This window comes from Diadema setosum, chromosome 7 (assembly GCF_964275005.1).
Source record: "Diadema setosum chromosome 7, eeDiaSeto1, whole genome shotgun sequence".
Taxonomy (NCBI): Eukaryota; Metazoa; Echinodermata; class Echinoidea; order Diadematoida; family Diadematidae; genus Diadema; species Diadema setosum.
The window spans coordinates 21,550,821-21,565,413 of NC_092691.1; the positions used below are offsets into that span (position 1 = coordinate 21,550,821).

Below are 14,593 nucleotides of genomic sequence, written 5' to 3' on the forward strand. Positions count from 1 at the left end.
TGTCAGGAAGTCTAGCTTCACATGGCCCAATCCGGTGCGTCTCCTCGCAAATTGCAAAATAGGGTTTGTTGTCTGCGCTCATCCACAGTCTGCAATTCCCTTGCATTCAAATATCAGCACACCCTCGGACAGATTGATTTTTCCTCACGCCAGGTGCTGAAAGATATATATGAAGCTTCCGTGGGCACATAGGGTGTGGGAGGGGGCCGCCCTCAGCACTCTGTGCACTTTCCGATCTGAGACTTTCCGTGCAGAACCGAGCCGTTGCCCATTGCGTTTCCGTTTCGCGGGGAGGGTGAGCCCTGGGCACCCGTGGTGGGCGGGGTCCCGCTGGCATTAGGCCCCATATTGGTGTATAAGTTCTCCTGGGGTTGCCTTTGCTCTAGGATGGACACCTTCTCCAGTTCCTTGGAGGATAGTCCCTCCTGGGCATCACCTGCCCTCAGCTGCTCGTTGAGATAGAAGGAGTATTGGGGAAAAGTGTCGTGGAGGAGACCCGTGTCGTCTAACACCATGAGGATCTCACCAAACGTTGGTCGCAGCTTCTCCTGGTACTGCCAGCATGCCATCATAATCTCATGTCTAGAGGGTGAGTGGAGGGGGCAGGGAGCAGGAGAGGATAATAAAAAGGCACAAGAGAATAGTTTATAGTACAGTACCTTAAGGATGGCATTCACAGAAGGATGCGAGGGACACTAGTGTCATGTTGTTCTAAATATCAGATGGAGTTTCCTGTCACTACATTCATTACATTCTCAACACACCTTTGATACACCTGTAAAGCAAGTTCGTGTAGTGAAATGTAAGAGACATCTTTCTATATGTTTACATAAAAAAAAAGACAACTCATTTTCAAAAACAATGCTTCAAATCATATGTCAAACTGGAAATGAGTAAAGTCCTATTGTTATGAGGTTTTGGGGTTTTTTTGCCTTAGCTTGACAGTTTCTGGTTGTATTTGTAGCACGTAAGACATGAAGAAATTAATGACTTTGCATTGCAGATATCAGGATTCTACATCATACAACTTTGCAAATGACAATGAGTTTGTTACAACTGCCATCTAATAAAATGAGTAACATCGGTATCAATCCTACAATCAGTAGCAATGTTTCTACAAAGGATGCCAAAGTCAAATCAGAGAGTGTTACTCACAATTTCTCTGGACAGTTCTCCGGTGGCCGTAAAACGTTTCCGCCCTTGATGTACTCCCCTGCCTCTTCGTTGGACAGACCTTGGTACGGCAACTCGCCGAGTGTGGCCATCTCCCATAACAAGATTCCATACGACCTGCCATGTGACAGATGTGAACGCAACACTCGTTAAATCTTTTTGATATGAACACGTGTTGGGAAGGTCTTTCTTTCCTTATTGTCGACTCATGGGAATTTAAGTGATGTAAATCACACAAATAATGAACACAAACAGAAAAATGCCCAGTCACAATTAGCAAACTGTAATTTAGTCATTGTGACTATCCATAAGGTGGATACATTTTACATGGCACATCTGGGCCCCATTTCATAACAAGAGACCCGCAGGTCTAGCGCTCACCTGAGTATCGCAAGTTCACCTTTCACGCAGTCACTAATCTAAGTTATTCACAGCTCTACTAAAATTTGACCAGGTATTCTCAACTAGAAGATGAAAATGTACAATAAGGGCCCAAATCTTTTTAAGATTCCTTAATTTGGGGGGATTGGGGCCCCCTGGGGCCGTCTGGGTGGGGCATGGTGCCCATTTTGATAAATTGAGATCCTGACCCCCTAGGGATGCTACCTGCCAAGTTTGACGAAAATCCATCATGAGGTTTTCAGGAAGAAGATGAAAATGTACAATTCAGGCCCCCATTTGGACCTTCCCAACCCCCCCGCCCCCAAGAGGGGCACCCCTGGATCTGCTATGAACAAACTTGAAACTACAGTCATTAATGTACTCACTCATAGTATTATCTTAGCTCTATAACTTCTGATTCTAGAGAAGATTTTTAAAGATTCATTTTGGGGGGTTTGGGCCCCCCTGGGGGCCCCTGGGTGGGGCATGGTGCCCATTTTAACAAATTGAGATCCTAACCCCCTAGGGATGCTACCTGCCAAGTTTGGTGAAAATGGGTTATGGGGTTCTCAAGAAGAAGATGAAAATGTACAATTTAGGCCCCATTAGGACCCCTCCCCACCCCCCTCCCCTGGGTCCCAAGGGGGGCACCCCTGATTCTGCCATGAACAAACTTGAAACTACAGTCATCAATGTACTAACTCATAGTATTAACTTAGCTCTATCACTTCTGGTTCTAGAGAAAAAGATTTTTACAGATTCCTTAATTTTGGGGGGTTTGGGCCCCCCTGGGGGCCCCCTGGGTGGGGCATGGTGCCCATTTTAACAAATTGAGTTCCTAACCCCCTAGGGATGCTACCTGCCAAGTTTGATGAAAATCGGTCTTGGGGTTTTCAAGAAGAAGATGAAAATGTAAAAACGGACGACGCGCGACGCACGCCGGACGCCGGACGAAGGGCGATCGCAATAGCTCACTTGAGCCTTTGGCTCAGGTGAGCTAAAAACTTGATACGATAGCAACTCTTGTTGGAATGGCAATAGTCATGGTAACGACAAGAATCCAGCTTCCTGATTGGCTGTTGCTGTTAGAAGATGCCATTCCAGCGAGAGCTGCCATCCTAATATCTTTTATGAAATGGGTTGAGGCTTGTTCAAGTTTGACTAAATTCATGGCTTCTAAGTTCAGAAGAGTCTGTGATCGAAGGAGTGCAATTTGGAACAAAGTGGTATCTTTCAGGGGCGACATAAGTCAATTAATACTAATTGTAAGTTTGCCTTCAAAATTGGACTCTCCATTATGCACTTGCATTGGATATAAAAAAGGACAGGTTTACAAACTGCCATATGTTGTAATTCTCTGAATGGTTCTTTGAAGATTTTCTGTTTCACTTTCTCAGGAACTTCTCAAATTCTTGAACGTCTGACAATACTTGTTTTGCATGACAATAATGCACAGTTAAATCCCTGCCCTTTTATCTATTCAATGATCAAATCTGGTTGCATATCAGCATCAAAGATCTGAAAGCATAGTGTCCTGGTTTGCTCAAGTCTACGAACTGTTTGCATTGAAATCTGCCTAATGAAATGATCATGTTCGTAAAAGAGAAGCTTATCACATCACATCTTGACGCAACTCACCAAACATCGGAGCTCATCTGGAAGACGCCATCTTTGACAGATTCTGGAGCCATCCAGCGAATCGGCAGCATGCCGCCCCTCTCCTTTCGGTAGTAGTCTGACTGGTAAATGTCTCGGGCAAGACCAAAGTCTGGACGCAATAAAAAGTCACAAAGTATGATAGAAAACATTTTTAAAAAATACACTCGATAAACATTATACAGATATGTATGTAATTACACAATCACATACAATAAACATGTGTACTTCATATTCAAATTAGTGAAATAATGAAAGGAAAAATATGTACAACAGAAGGTAAAAAAGTGCAATGTATGTTCCTCTAACACACAAAGTGATAAAGAGCAGAAAAATAGATATAGATACATACAGGCATCTAGCTACATGTAGCTTGAAACACATACACTGTAGATAGATAGGCAGAGACAGAGATATGAGGAACAGAGATGAACATACAAATTATGTGCACAGTAAATATATTCTATGTGCATAGCAGTGAACACACTATCAAAAAAGTTCAAAACAATAAGCAATAGAATTGTCAATTGTTAAGGTGCTAATGAGGATATTGACAATGAAAATACAGAAGTATGCATGAGACATATATACAGAAGAAGATGCACAAAAAACAGACAATCTACAGAGAGAGAGTACAGTATGACAGTATGGTGCCAAGACACTTGCCTGCAACTTTACAGGTTCCGTCCTCGGACACAAGGCAATTTCTGGCGGACAGATCTCTGTGGACGTACTTCCTGGCCGACAGGTAGGCCATTCCGTCGGCAATCTCGGCTGCCATGTTGACCAGCTCCTCCAGGGTAGGTACACTCTTCCTGTCAATCAGCTGTGCGTGTGGTTTGGATGGGTGTGGTTTGGATGGGTGGGATTTGGATGGGTGTCATTTGGATGGGTGGGGTTTGGATGGGTTGGGTTTGGATGGGTTGGGTTTGGATGGGTGGGGTTTGGATGGGCAGGGTTTGGATGGGTGTCATTTGGATGGGTGGGGTTTGGATGGGTTGGGTTTGGATGGGTGGGGTTTGGATGGGCGGGGTTTGGAGGGGGATTGGATTGGCAGGCAAGTAAGTATGGGGGTAAGAGGAGGATAAGAGAGAAAGACATTAGTTATGTTTACACGAGGGCTAATTATCAATGATAAGACAGGGCTTGATATCAGCCATAGCTAAGGGCCACTAAAAATTGATGTTAGGCCACCACATTTCAATAATGGTTACCTTTGGTAGCCCGATTGGGAAACTAATATTTAAAATGGATTGTAATGTTTGCTCTTCATTTTTTTTTCAGGCACCCTACTACATTTCTTTTTCAGGCAACCTAAGTTTCAGATTAAAAGATTTCAGTGACCTGAACCAGCCACCAAAGATTAACCCGTTGAGGATGAGTCTCGCGTATACTCGGGCAAGTGTCTATGGGAAATATGTGTTGTAGCAAAATCAGTCCGTCCTCAACAGGGTGAAGTTAGTGTTGAGCCCTGGTTAGGAAGTTCCCTCTTACAGTACCATGATCGTCCACACATCTTCAAGATTAAACATTTGAATAAGAGTCCCACTCGATTATTATATCATAGAACCATACCAAATACATATGCACGCCACACTGCTTGCAATACACCAAATAATATGTGACGAAACGGTAGTGCTATTTACACACTGGAGGATGAGGATATCAAATCATTACTACCATAGTGAGGGACAGCATTACAATTTCAAATACGGACATGGAGACATGTTCATCTAGAGACTGTCGAGGTTCTCTCCCTCTGGATTACCAATGGATAGATATAAAAGAAGCAGGTTGCTAGTCATTCAGTGCATGACACTCAGTTCCCCCCTTTCCCTATCTGCCCCCCATCCCCCTTTCCCCATCTGCCCCCCAGTAGGCAGACCCTAAAGTCCTGGTCCTTGGTTCAAAGTGTCCCAGACTCACCGGCAAGTCCTGCTGGTTCTCCGGTCTGCGCGCCCTCAGCCAGTTCTTGAGGTCGCCCTGGGCCATGAACTCCATGATGACATAGGTGGGCTGACCCTTGGATACCACTCCCAGCAACCTCACCACATGATGTGTGTCAATGAGTCTGGTACAAGGGGAGAACACACTTCAGTATTTGTTTCCATAGCAACAATACCTAAGTTACACCTGCTTCTTTCTGTGTGTTCACTTTTCTTTCTTTTTTTGTCTTTTCATTGTCAAATGACTTTACATGTATATCCCATATTTGTAGCACCCCGTAATAGGATAAAGAAAAAGTGCCTTGAAAAAATCTTATGTGTGTACACTGATTTTTTTAGGAATATTCTTTCAGATTATTGAGGATTTAGCATCTTTTGTAACAAATGTTTTAGTAAGGTGATGTACACCTGGTAAATATTGTTTTAGTGACTAGTTTCTGTGATTTTGTGCATTTTTCTGGAATGATTTGCCCTGCTATCTATACACATTCCACAACTATTCCCTCCATTTCTCCAAAGAATAACAAGTATAGAAATGAGACATTTCACGGCTAAAAATCAAGTAATGTGAGGGTCATCTAGAAAGTTACACAGGCAGGAAAGCTAGCCACCCTGGCATTTACTCTGGGGGTCAATGTGCGGTCAAGCGTGCACAAAGGATTTTGAACGGATCCTGCCAGATTTAGTGCCTTTAAAAAAAAAATATAATCATCATCATTTTTACGATTTTTTATTGTCTGATTTGTCCATTTTCATACAAAAACTTGAATACTTTGAAAGGTTTTCTGTATGGGACTACAAAGATGAATACATTTCTGTTCAATAGTCCAGTTTGATGAAAAATGGATTTAGCACCTTTTGGAAAGGAACTTTTCATATACTGTAAAACCAGAAATATTCGCAGCATGAAAATTCCACGAATTGGAGCAGAAGGCCTTTTCGTGGCATGAAACTTTTGCAAACTGCCACCGGCATTCAATGCACTGTGTAGGCAAAACCTTTTGCTAGCATTTTACTTTCACAGATCCTGGCTCCTTGTGAAATTTGCTAAAGTTTCATGCATGTGACAATTTCTGGTTTTTATGGGTACACACACTCACTTCATGACCGATGCTTCGTTGAGGAACTCAATGCGGTCCCTCATGGAGGCGTTGGCTTGCACTGACTTGATGGCCACACGGGAGATATCTTCCTCCGGGAGGATACCCTTGGCCAAGCCCTCATACACCATGCCGAAGCTTCCCTTACCCAGCTCTCGAATGATTTCCAGCTTGTCACGGGGGAATTCCCACTCGTCGGCAACATACACTGGAAAAAGGTTCGGAGCCAAAGGCACAGGGGATTGTGTCAGTCACGGATTATTGTTCTAAAAACTGCTGCATACCTAGAACTTTGTTCTGTATCTTACAGCAATACTGCAACGAAAGGTCTGTTATGACAAAATTATTCCCTTTGCCTATATTTTCACAAACCCCCTCCATTTTAGTGTCGAATACACAAACACACATGCACAGAAATGAAATCTTGTAAAGCATTACAGTTTGCACAGGGGTGGCCTATTCAAATCAATTCCACAATTTTCAAACACCAAACACACTATTGAAACTGAAAATATGGAGAAGTAAAGTTTTAGATTACATCTGTGCAATATTGTAGTGTGCAAAGCTAGAATGATGTTCTACAATGTCAGTGGGGGTTAGTTTTAACACTGAATTTCTGTCTGTTTAAGACTCGGCAGCAATATTTGTAAAACTAACCCAGACTTGAGATCAAAACACAAAAAAAACAATTGCAATTATTGTTTAATGGAGTACCTACAAGATGTGACAACTATTCTGGAAGCAGATGTAGAGGGAAGAAAAAACAACATAAATAATATGATGGTTGAGAGACTTACTGTCACTTGTGCTCATATACTCTGGGTTGACTGAGGCATACAATACGCCATCAGGCATTTGATCTTTGCGGTACCTGTGATGGAAGCAATTACATGGGAACAACAAAAATTAATCATTCACCAACATATAGATTAATCTCAACTTTATATTAGGGTGATAAGCATCAACGAATAGTGTTGTAAATATTGCTGCCTTGCAGAACAACAAAAAAAAAATTAAAATAGACAAATAAATAAACGGAGGTGCTGCACATGAATGAGCTTCACAGACAGGTCACACCTTTGTGCATGAACACACAGAGAGTTTTATATTAGGATCAAGCTGTGAAAGACTTACTGCCATCTGATGAAGATGATGATGAAGACAAAGATGATGATCACTGCGGCGATGCTGACGGCGATAGTCACACCCATCATGGGCGATAAGACTGATGTAGGCGGAGATGTAGGCCCAACTGTCAGGTGCAAATGCAGAACAGAACTTTTGAGTATTTACAGCTAGGAGTACAATTAGTCATTAAAGCTGAAAATTGATAAACTGTGTCTTTTGACCTTGGGGAAGGTGATATGACATTTTTGACATGAAATGATTAAGGAAGATTAAAAAAAAAAAATGAAGAAAAACAAAGTTCTTGAGCATTACATTTCAGATATATGAAGTTGTGTGCTACAAGCATGGTCAGAAGTCTAAAGAACAGAACACTTCAGGACAGAATACGATCCATGCACTCCAATTGGTGACTTATTATCAAGGAACTGAAATGGAAGCTTTGCAGAAAAATACAAATATCAATTTCTGGTTTCAGACTCTGCAGGTAGTGCATTGGCAAGAGTAAAGCATTTTAATGAAGTACACTGTACAACCCAAGCAAAAATTGAGAGAAATACTAAATTGAGACCCGTGTCTCCAAAATATTGCACTGTTGTACTGTTGATGTACAGAATTATGCGGGGATGCTAACCTTGTGTAAAGCACTGCAGTATTCTGAGAGCTGAAAAGGCATATTTGTGAGTGTGTGTGTGTCTGTGTGCAAAAACATTGCTATCTTTTCTTCAGTCAACATTTGTAGTAACGCAATTTGGGAAAAACTATATTTCCTAATACACCTGTAGTATTTTTGACAACCCCCCCCCCCCAAACTGTACAAAGAAGAGCAGAACAAAGTCAACAGTTTGCAATTCTGATAATGAAATTGAGACTTACTGTTTTCGATTTCTGCAACCTGGAAGACCACAGGCCTGGTCCAAGGACCAACCCCGGCTAGAGAGACGGCCCGAACCCTAGCTGTGTAGTTACCCACTGCCAGCCCCGAAACTTCCGCTCCAAGATCTCGCCGGTAAACCTCTGCAGACACGCACTCTATGTTCTCCTGGGCCTGAGTCTAGAGGACATGGGCATGGTGCAAAAAAGGCATTACAGCTTGCTATAATAGATAATCACACAGAATACTCACATATGGCTGCTCACATATCTTCACTTTATTATAATCTGTCATAGCACATGGATAGTGCTCACAAAAAGCTCACTCGGACTCATTCTGGAAGAATCTTTGGGTGAAGAGTGAGTTTCTATCCTGATGACAGGCTTGCTGAGTAATGTATTTTGATTTAAAAAAAAAAATAAGGGGTACATGTATATGTAATCCATGAAGAAACTGCCTGAATTTTGGCTTTCAATGCATAAAAAGTTTTCTCTCTTGGTTGGCTGTGTGACTAATATGGAAGCCATGACTTCATGTATCTTATTCCTTTAAAAAAAAAATGCTCAAAAGATGCAACTGGGGCTGTTGAGCAGAATATTCATAATAATATGTTTCAGTGGAAATGAAATCTTAACATAATTCCATTAGATCACCATTCTGCCTCTACAACTCCTCTACACACACGGAATGTAAAAAAACAAAAATCCCGTCACTTTCACTTTTGATCTTCTTCACTGGTAAGCAAAATGTATATTTGAACATTCAGCATGTGCTTGAGAATTTCTCTGCGACATTTGAAGCATTTCAAAGAGAGAATTTCCAAGAAGCTTACTGTTGTCTCAGCGGTCGTGCCCCCGTCAATGGTGTACACATTGCGCTCATCATGACCCACCACGCCTCCACCACGCCTCTCGATCATGACTTCGTGGATGACGATGATGCCGTTGGGGTTATGGGGGGCCGCCCAGGTGAGGCGCACCCTGTTGTCCGCCGTGTGATTGACAGTGACCGTGGAGCTGATCTCATCCGCAGAGTCTGGAAAGGAGAGAGGTTGACGTTGACCACCACTAGTGTCATTCACTCAGACTCAACTGCCCTTTAACCCGTTGAGGGCAGTCTGATTTTGCTACAACACGCATTTCCTATAGACACTTTCCCAAGTATACTCGGGACTCATCCTCAGCAGGTTAATAGAGACACTGCCATAAACTTCAGCTACATCAGTGACTAAACAGGTCATGCAAATTGTTGTAAAGATCTGTTGATCTGGACAGCCATGATTTTTTTTTTTTTTGCACATATTTTTTGTTTTTTTTTCAAACAATTATTTCAATTTCCTATCAATTTAAGTGACAGCAGTTAAGCTAGCTTTTTCCATACCAAGGCAGTCCATCTTGGTGCATTCGAACTGGAGAATATGTGCATTACACACTCCACAATACCCATATACTATACACAAAGCAATGTTTCTTTTATTTGTTTTCTTGGGCCTATGCAAAATGAAATAATTATAATAATAACGATGATGATGGTGATGGTGATGATGATGATGATGAAAGCAATCCTAAACATTTTTTACAACATCTAATTTCAAGAGAGAAAGAAAGACAGGTTATGTGGGTTCAGACATACTTGTAGGAGTGGTCACTGTTACCATTCAGGTGACTCACCCTTGGGCATGGTGCGGCCATACTTGGCCGCTGCTTGGCTGCAGCCCTCAAGGTTGCACGCCTCGACCTCAATGAGGTACTCCGTGAAGTGTTCCAGCCCCTCCAGGTGGAAAGACTCCACCACGCTCAGGTTGCGCTGCTTCACCAGGGGGGCCGACGTGGTGGTGGTGGCGTTGGCCTGCGGAGGCGGCCTGCTGGGGGTGAACTGCCCGGAGGGGGAGGAGGAGTCGTTGCCGGACGGCGCCCCTGGGGGGCGTGTCGGGGAGACGAGGGGCAGCAAGGGAGGGGCGAGGGTGGATTCCGGAGTGAGGTCCTGCTCACTGGGGACATCCCTTCTCCTGCGACGCCTTGAGTCGGGCCTAAAACAGGAAGAAGATGGAGGTTAAACTCTACCACCAGCACAGGGAAAAAATTAATGATGATGAAAGGAAGAGGTACCTGTGTAAGGGTGTGGTCTGGTAGATCTTGGACTACGATCTATGAAGACTCATACACACTAATCTCCTTTTAGAATCTCTGACAAGATACAGCGTACCACAGACAAGTAGTTTGTTGAATGGAAGAATATCAATTTTTCAATATAATTGCTATAAAGATGTCATATATGCCAATAAATATGATGACAAATATTTTCATACATAATGTGCTAATATTGCGGTATTGTGCGTAGATGACACATGCATGTGATATGCCCATAGACTTACAAATTTCTGCACAATTCCATGTGTTTCTTTTTAAGGTGTGAAGCATGCAAGATAATATATCACATTCTTGTGTGACTATTCAGAATGGAATAATGAGACCAACAGATATATTGATATTAAGAGATACCTTTGTCAATAAACAATGTTGGTGCAAACATCAAAGAATATTTGATAAATACAGGAACTTTCCCAATGCCCTCAAATGTTACATCATTACACTGGCAACCAAGCATAATAAGAATTATGATGATAGATTCTTCACATTACACACAACAGGCAACATGAGACAGAAATCTCAAAGTAAGCCCCCCCCCCCCACACACACACACACACAAACACATAAAAATCAATTTACTGCACAAATGTAGCACAGTTATATATGTAAATCATAAACTGTTGTCAAGAGATTAATTGGAATCACTACAACATTTCTTCATTCAACTTCTTTTGGTCATAATTTCTTGGATGTCACTTTAATTCATCAGTCTTGACCTTTCACACTGACATGTACCAAGCATAAAACATATGGCAGCAAAAAATAATATGCATTATGTTGCCTTATGCATGTTTTAGAAGCAACATCTAGGCTTCATAAAATACACAGCAAAAAAGTGTTTGATGTAGAAATTTACAGAAATGTTCTACTCATTTGAAACTAGGGTATTGAGGACAAATATGAAATATTTGTCAGAGTCTAAATGTGAGAAAGGGGAGATTATTTATCTACATTTGCAACCAACTCCCCCCAACCCACAACAAAAAACCCAAAACAAACAGCATTTCAACTATTGCTAAGTTGACTAGCTAGCTCACTACAGTGTATGTGAGACACTGTCCTTCATTTACATGTTGATTTTACATGTTGATGAAGTTTATTGATCTTGAGCTTTAACCAGGGACTGACCTTTAACCTTCCCGGCACAAAGAAAATATTCCCCAATCTATTTCTATCTATGACGCCAAATAACATTATTACTAGACTTGTACCTGGTAGAACTTATGGCTGGAATACAAACATTTATTGGCGACCTTTTGGTAACCTTTGACCTTGACTGTTATTCCCTGCAATGCATGAGCACTTTTGGAAAACACTTTCAGAACTCTTTATTTTTAAGCCACATAACTTTTCATAGAAGCATTTATGAAATAAATGCAGCACAGTATAGTTGAAAAATTTGCAAGTGTTGCTGTCATGTAAATTTTATGACAAAGCTATGATGATTTAAATACACTGTGGTAATAACTTTCATATCTTTGTCTCATTTTCGATAAATTTCAATTATTCTGTTTGTGCAAGTCTTTCTTTATTTTCAGACAAAATTCCACCAGGATTTTCCAGTACCACATACAAATCTTGAGATGCTATTCAGGAAAACTGGAAAGGTTAGCAAAGGGGCATTTGTTGATTTACAATGTAGCTACTCTTTGTGAAAACACAACCTTATCTTACTTTGCTTGCAATGAATATCAAACCTCCACCACATTATAAGCAGAACTGATATACATGTACATAAAGCCACACAAGCTTAACATATATACAATGTTTCTATAATGAATGCCAAAGCATAAATAAAAACATGTACAGCAGACATACTCCAATATTGACAGGTAACATTTGAAAGTATTTGCTGGGGAAAAAAAGTCCAGTACACAACATTAACACCAGTGCACACACGCACACACTTACACACACACGCAACATGCAGCATTTTACTTCTTTTTTTTTCTTTTAATTCACAATGTGCAGGCAAAGATTATAATTATGTGCAGCACACATAGCTGATGCTTTCTTTTTTTTTGTTCTTTTCTTTTCCATTTTCGTGCAGGACTGCCGGATACTTCTGAAGCGTGGCAACACAATCCATACGGCAAAGGTTAGTACCTACCCGCCAAATAAGTTGTTGTAGTCCCTGGTTAGTGGAGGTTTGAGTTGGAGGTGTAAGATGAAAGAGTCAGAGTCAAGAACATTATTAGTTAGAGTGGAGGAGGAGGTTTGGGATTAGGGATTAGGGTAGGGGTGTGACCATAGTTTATACACAAGGTGGTGAATCTTAATGGTGGGGGGGGGGGGGGTAACAGAAAGAAAGTAAATGAGCTATAACTAGATGAAAAGGTAAGAGAAAAGTAATGGAAAGTGCATAAACACATGGTGGTGACTGACTACATTCATGTTGGCATGAAATGAATTAATGAGCTTGACTGATATGCTACAAAATGCCTGGTTCTAGCAGAAGCTTATACTTTAGTCGTGTCACTTTCACTAGAATTGCTTTCATTTTACATCGTGCAGTACACTATCTTGATAGCTCAAGGAATGCATGCTGGAAACACACTTGTATGCTTTTATTATTCACATGAATGTTACGGACAATGGCTGCATGGCTGTAATGATAGGAATAATGGTCACAAGACAATGCAGCCTGTAATGATAGGAATAATGGTTACAAGAAAAGGGTAGGGATAGAACATTCTAGAGGAAACTACAGAGGTTGAAACAAAGGTTTGTGGTATTTTTTTTTCCCCTCTTAGACTGAGAAGAAAACAAACATCAAACATTATAGCTTATGGGGAATACAGGGGAGGGAGATAAGAATCAATCCATTAACACTGTCACATTCACAGCATTTTGATAGCAGTGACTCATTTACATGAAATATTAGGACAACATCATATGGGGGAAGGCATTTAATCAACAATGGGATGACATCCTGTTAAAAGGAACAAAAAGCTTGGAGATATTGTCTCCTGGTAATTTCTGAAAAAAAAAGAGCAGTTATAGATGGTGACCAGACAGAGAAATGGTTAATGGCAGTTACTGGTAGTCCATGTGAGTTGACAAAAAGGGTTGGAAAGAGGGTGATCTATCACTTGGTCTACTCCCACTTTGTCTAATAGCCATTGAGTCTCAACCCACATGGTCTAATCCTGTTTTGTCTACAACGAGTTTGTCTAATGACCATTTAGTCCAATTACCACTTGACCTCATTGCTAGTTGGTCCACTTCCAGATGGGCTACGTCCATTTCATTTAATACACACAATTTATCAGACAAAATGGGGGGGGGGGGAATCTAAGGAGGCAAAATTGCAATCAGACCATCTGGTCATTAGACGAAATGATAATTAGCCAAACTGGGCATTAGAGTAAGTGGGAATTGGACCTAACAGGCACTAGATGAAATTGATAGAAGACCAAATGAGTTTGGTCGTAGTTGTGTTAGACAAACTGGGTAATAGATCATCCGATATTAGACCAAGTGGCAATAAACCAGAGAGAGTATGAGCCGAGTTAAGATCCACTATACACATGTATCCGATAGACAACCACAACATCATGTTTCGTCACCCCTGAACACTGATCATTGCAAGATGACATCCAATTCCATCTCCTCTTGGTACAGCTTTACATCAGATCTTAACACAACGGTGCATCCCACTTCTTTAAAGGGATGGTATAGTATTGGTAGAGATGAGGATTGGGCTTTTAACTTTTTGTGAGACACCAAGAAACCACTTTGAATATGAAATAATACAGAACATTCCATTCTGAGAGGAATTCAAAGTTTATCAGATGAAAATGGGTTTTGGAATGGCTGAGACATCCAAAAACAAAGTAAATGTGAAACAAGCGATCCTAATAAAAGGTGGGTCCCATCTTTTATTGGATTGCTTGGATATCTCAGCTTGAATATCTCGGCCATTCAAAAACCAATTTTCATCAAATAAATGTTGAATCCCTCTTGGAATTACATGCTCTTTCCTATTTCATATTGATGAAGAGGTTTCCATTATCTCACCAAAAAATGTTAGAAACCTTAAGATAGGTCTCAACCAAAGCTATAAGATCCCTTTAAAGTGTTTGTGTCATGATGGCACAAGGGAAGAGAATCAGTTTTGGAGTCTCTCAAAGCAATCTGTTATCTAATTTCTCCCATCATTCAACCTCATAATCATTGCCTGGTAAA

General features: G+C 41.1%; 1 protein-coding gene across 1 annotated transcript in view; it reads right to left on the bottom strand.

Moving 5' to 3' along the window:
- Positions 1-212: 212 nt before the first annotated feature.
- LOC140230439 (insulin-like peptide receptor) overlaps positions 213-14,593 on the bottom strand; it is a 174,853-nt gene continuing 160,472 nt past the window's right edge. The window contains exons 12-23 of the mRNA XM_072310593.1: positions 12,516-12,539; positions 9,926-10,284; positions 9,088-9,290; positions 8,258-8,435; positions 7,391-7,508; positions 7,054-7,127; positions 6,257-6,464; positions 5,137-5,281; positions 3,877-4,036; positions 3,193-3,322; positions 1,156-1,290; positions 213-582 (exon numbers count right to left, since the gene is read on the bottom strand). Coding sequence (XP_072166694.1) covers positions 213-582; positions 1,156-1,290; positions 3,193-3,322; positions 3,877-4,036; positions 5,137-5,281; positions 6,257-6,464; positions 7,054-7,127; positions 7,391-7,508; positions 8,258-8,435; positions 9,088-9,290; positions 9,926-10,284; positions 12,516-12,539 — 2,104 coding nt within the window. The remainder of the gene's footprint in view (positions 583-1,155; positions 1,291-3,192; positions 3,323-3,876; positions 4,037-5,136; positions 5,282-6,256; positions 6,465-7,053; positions 7,128-7,390; positions 7,509-8,257; positions 8,436-9,087; positions 9,291-9,925; positions 10,285-12,515; positions 12,540-14,593) is intronic.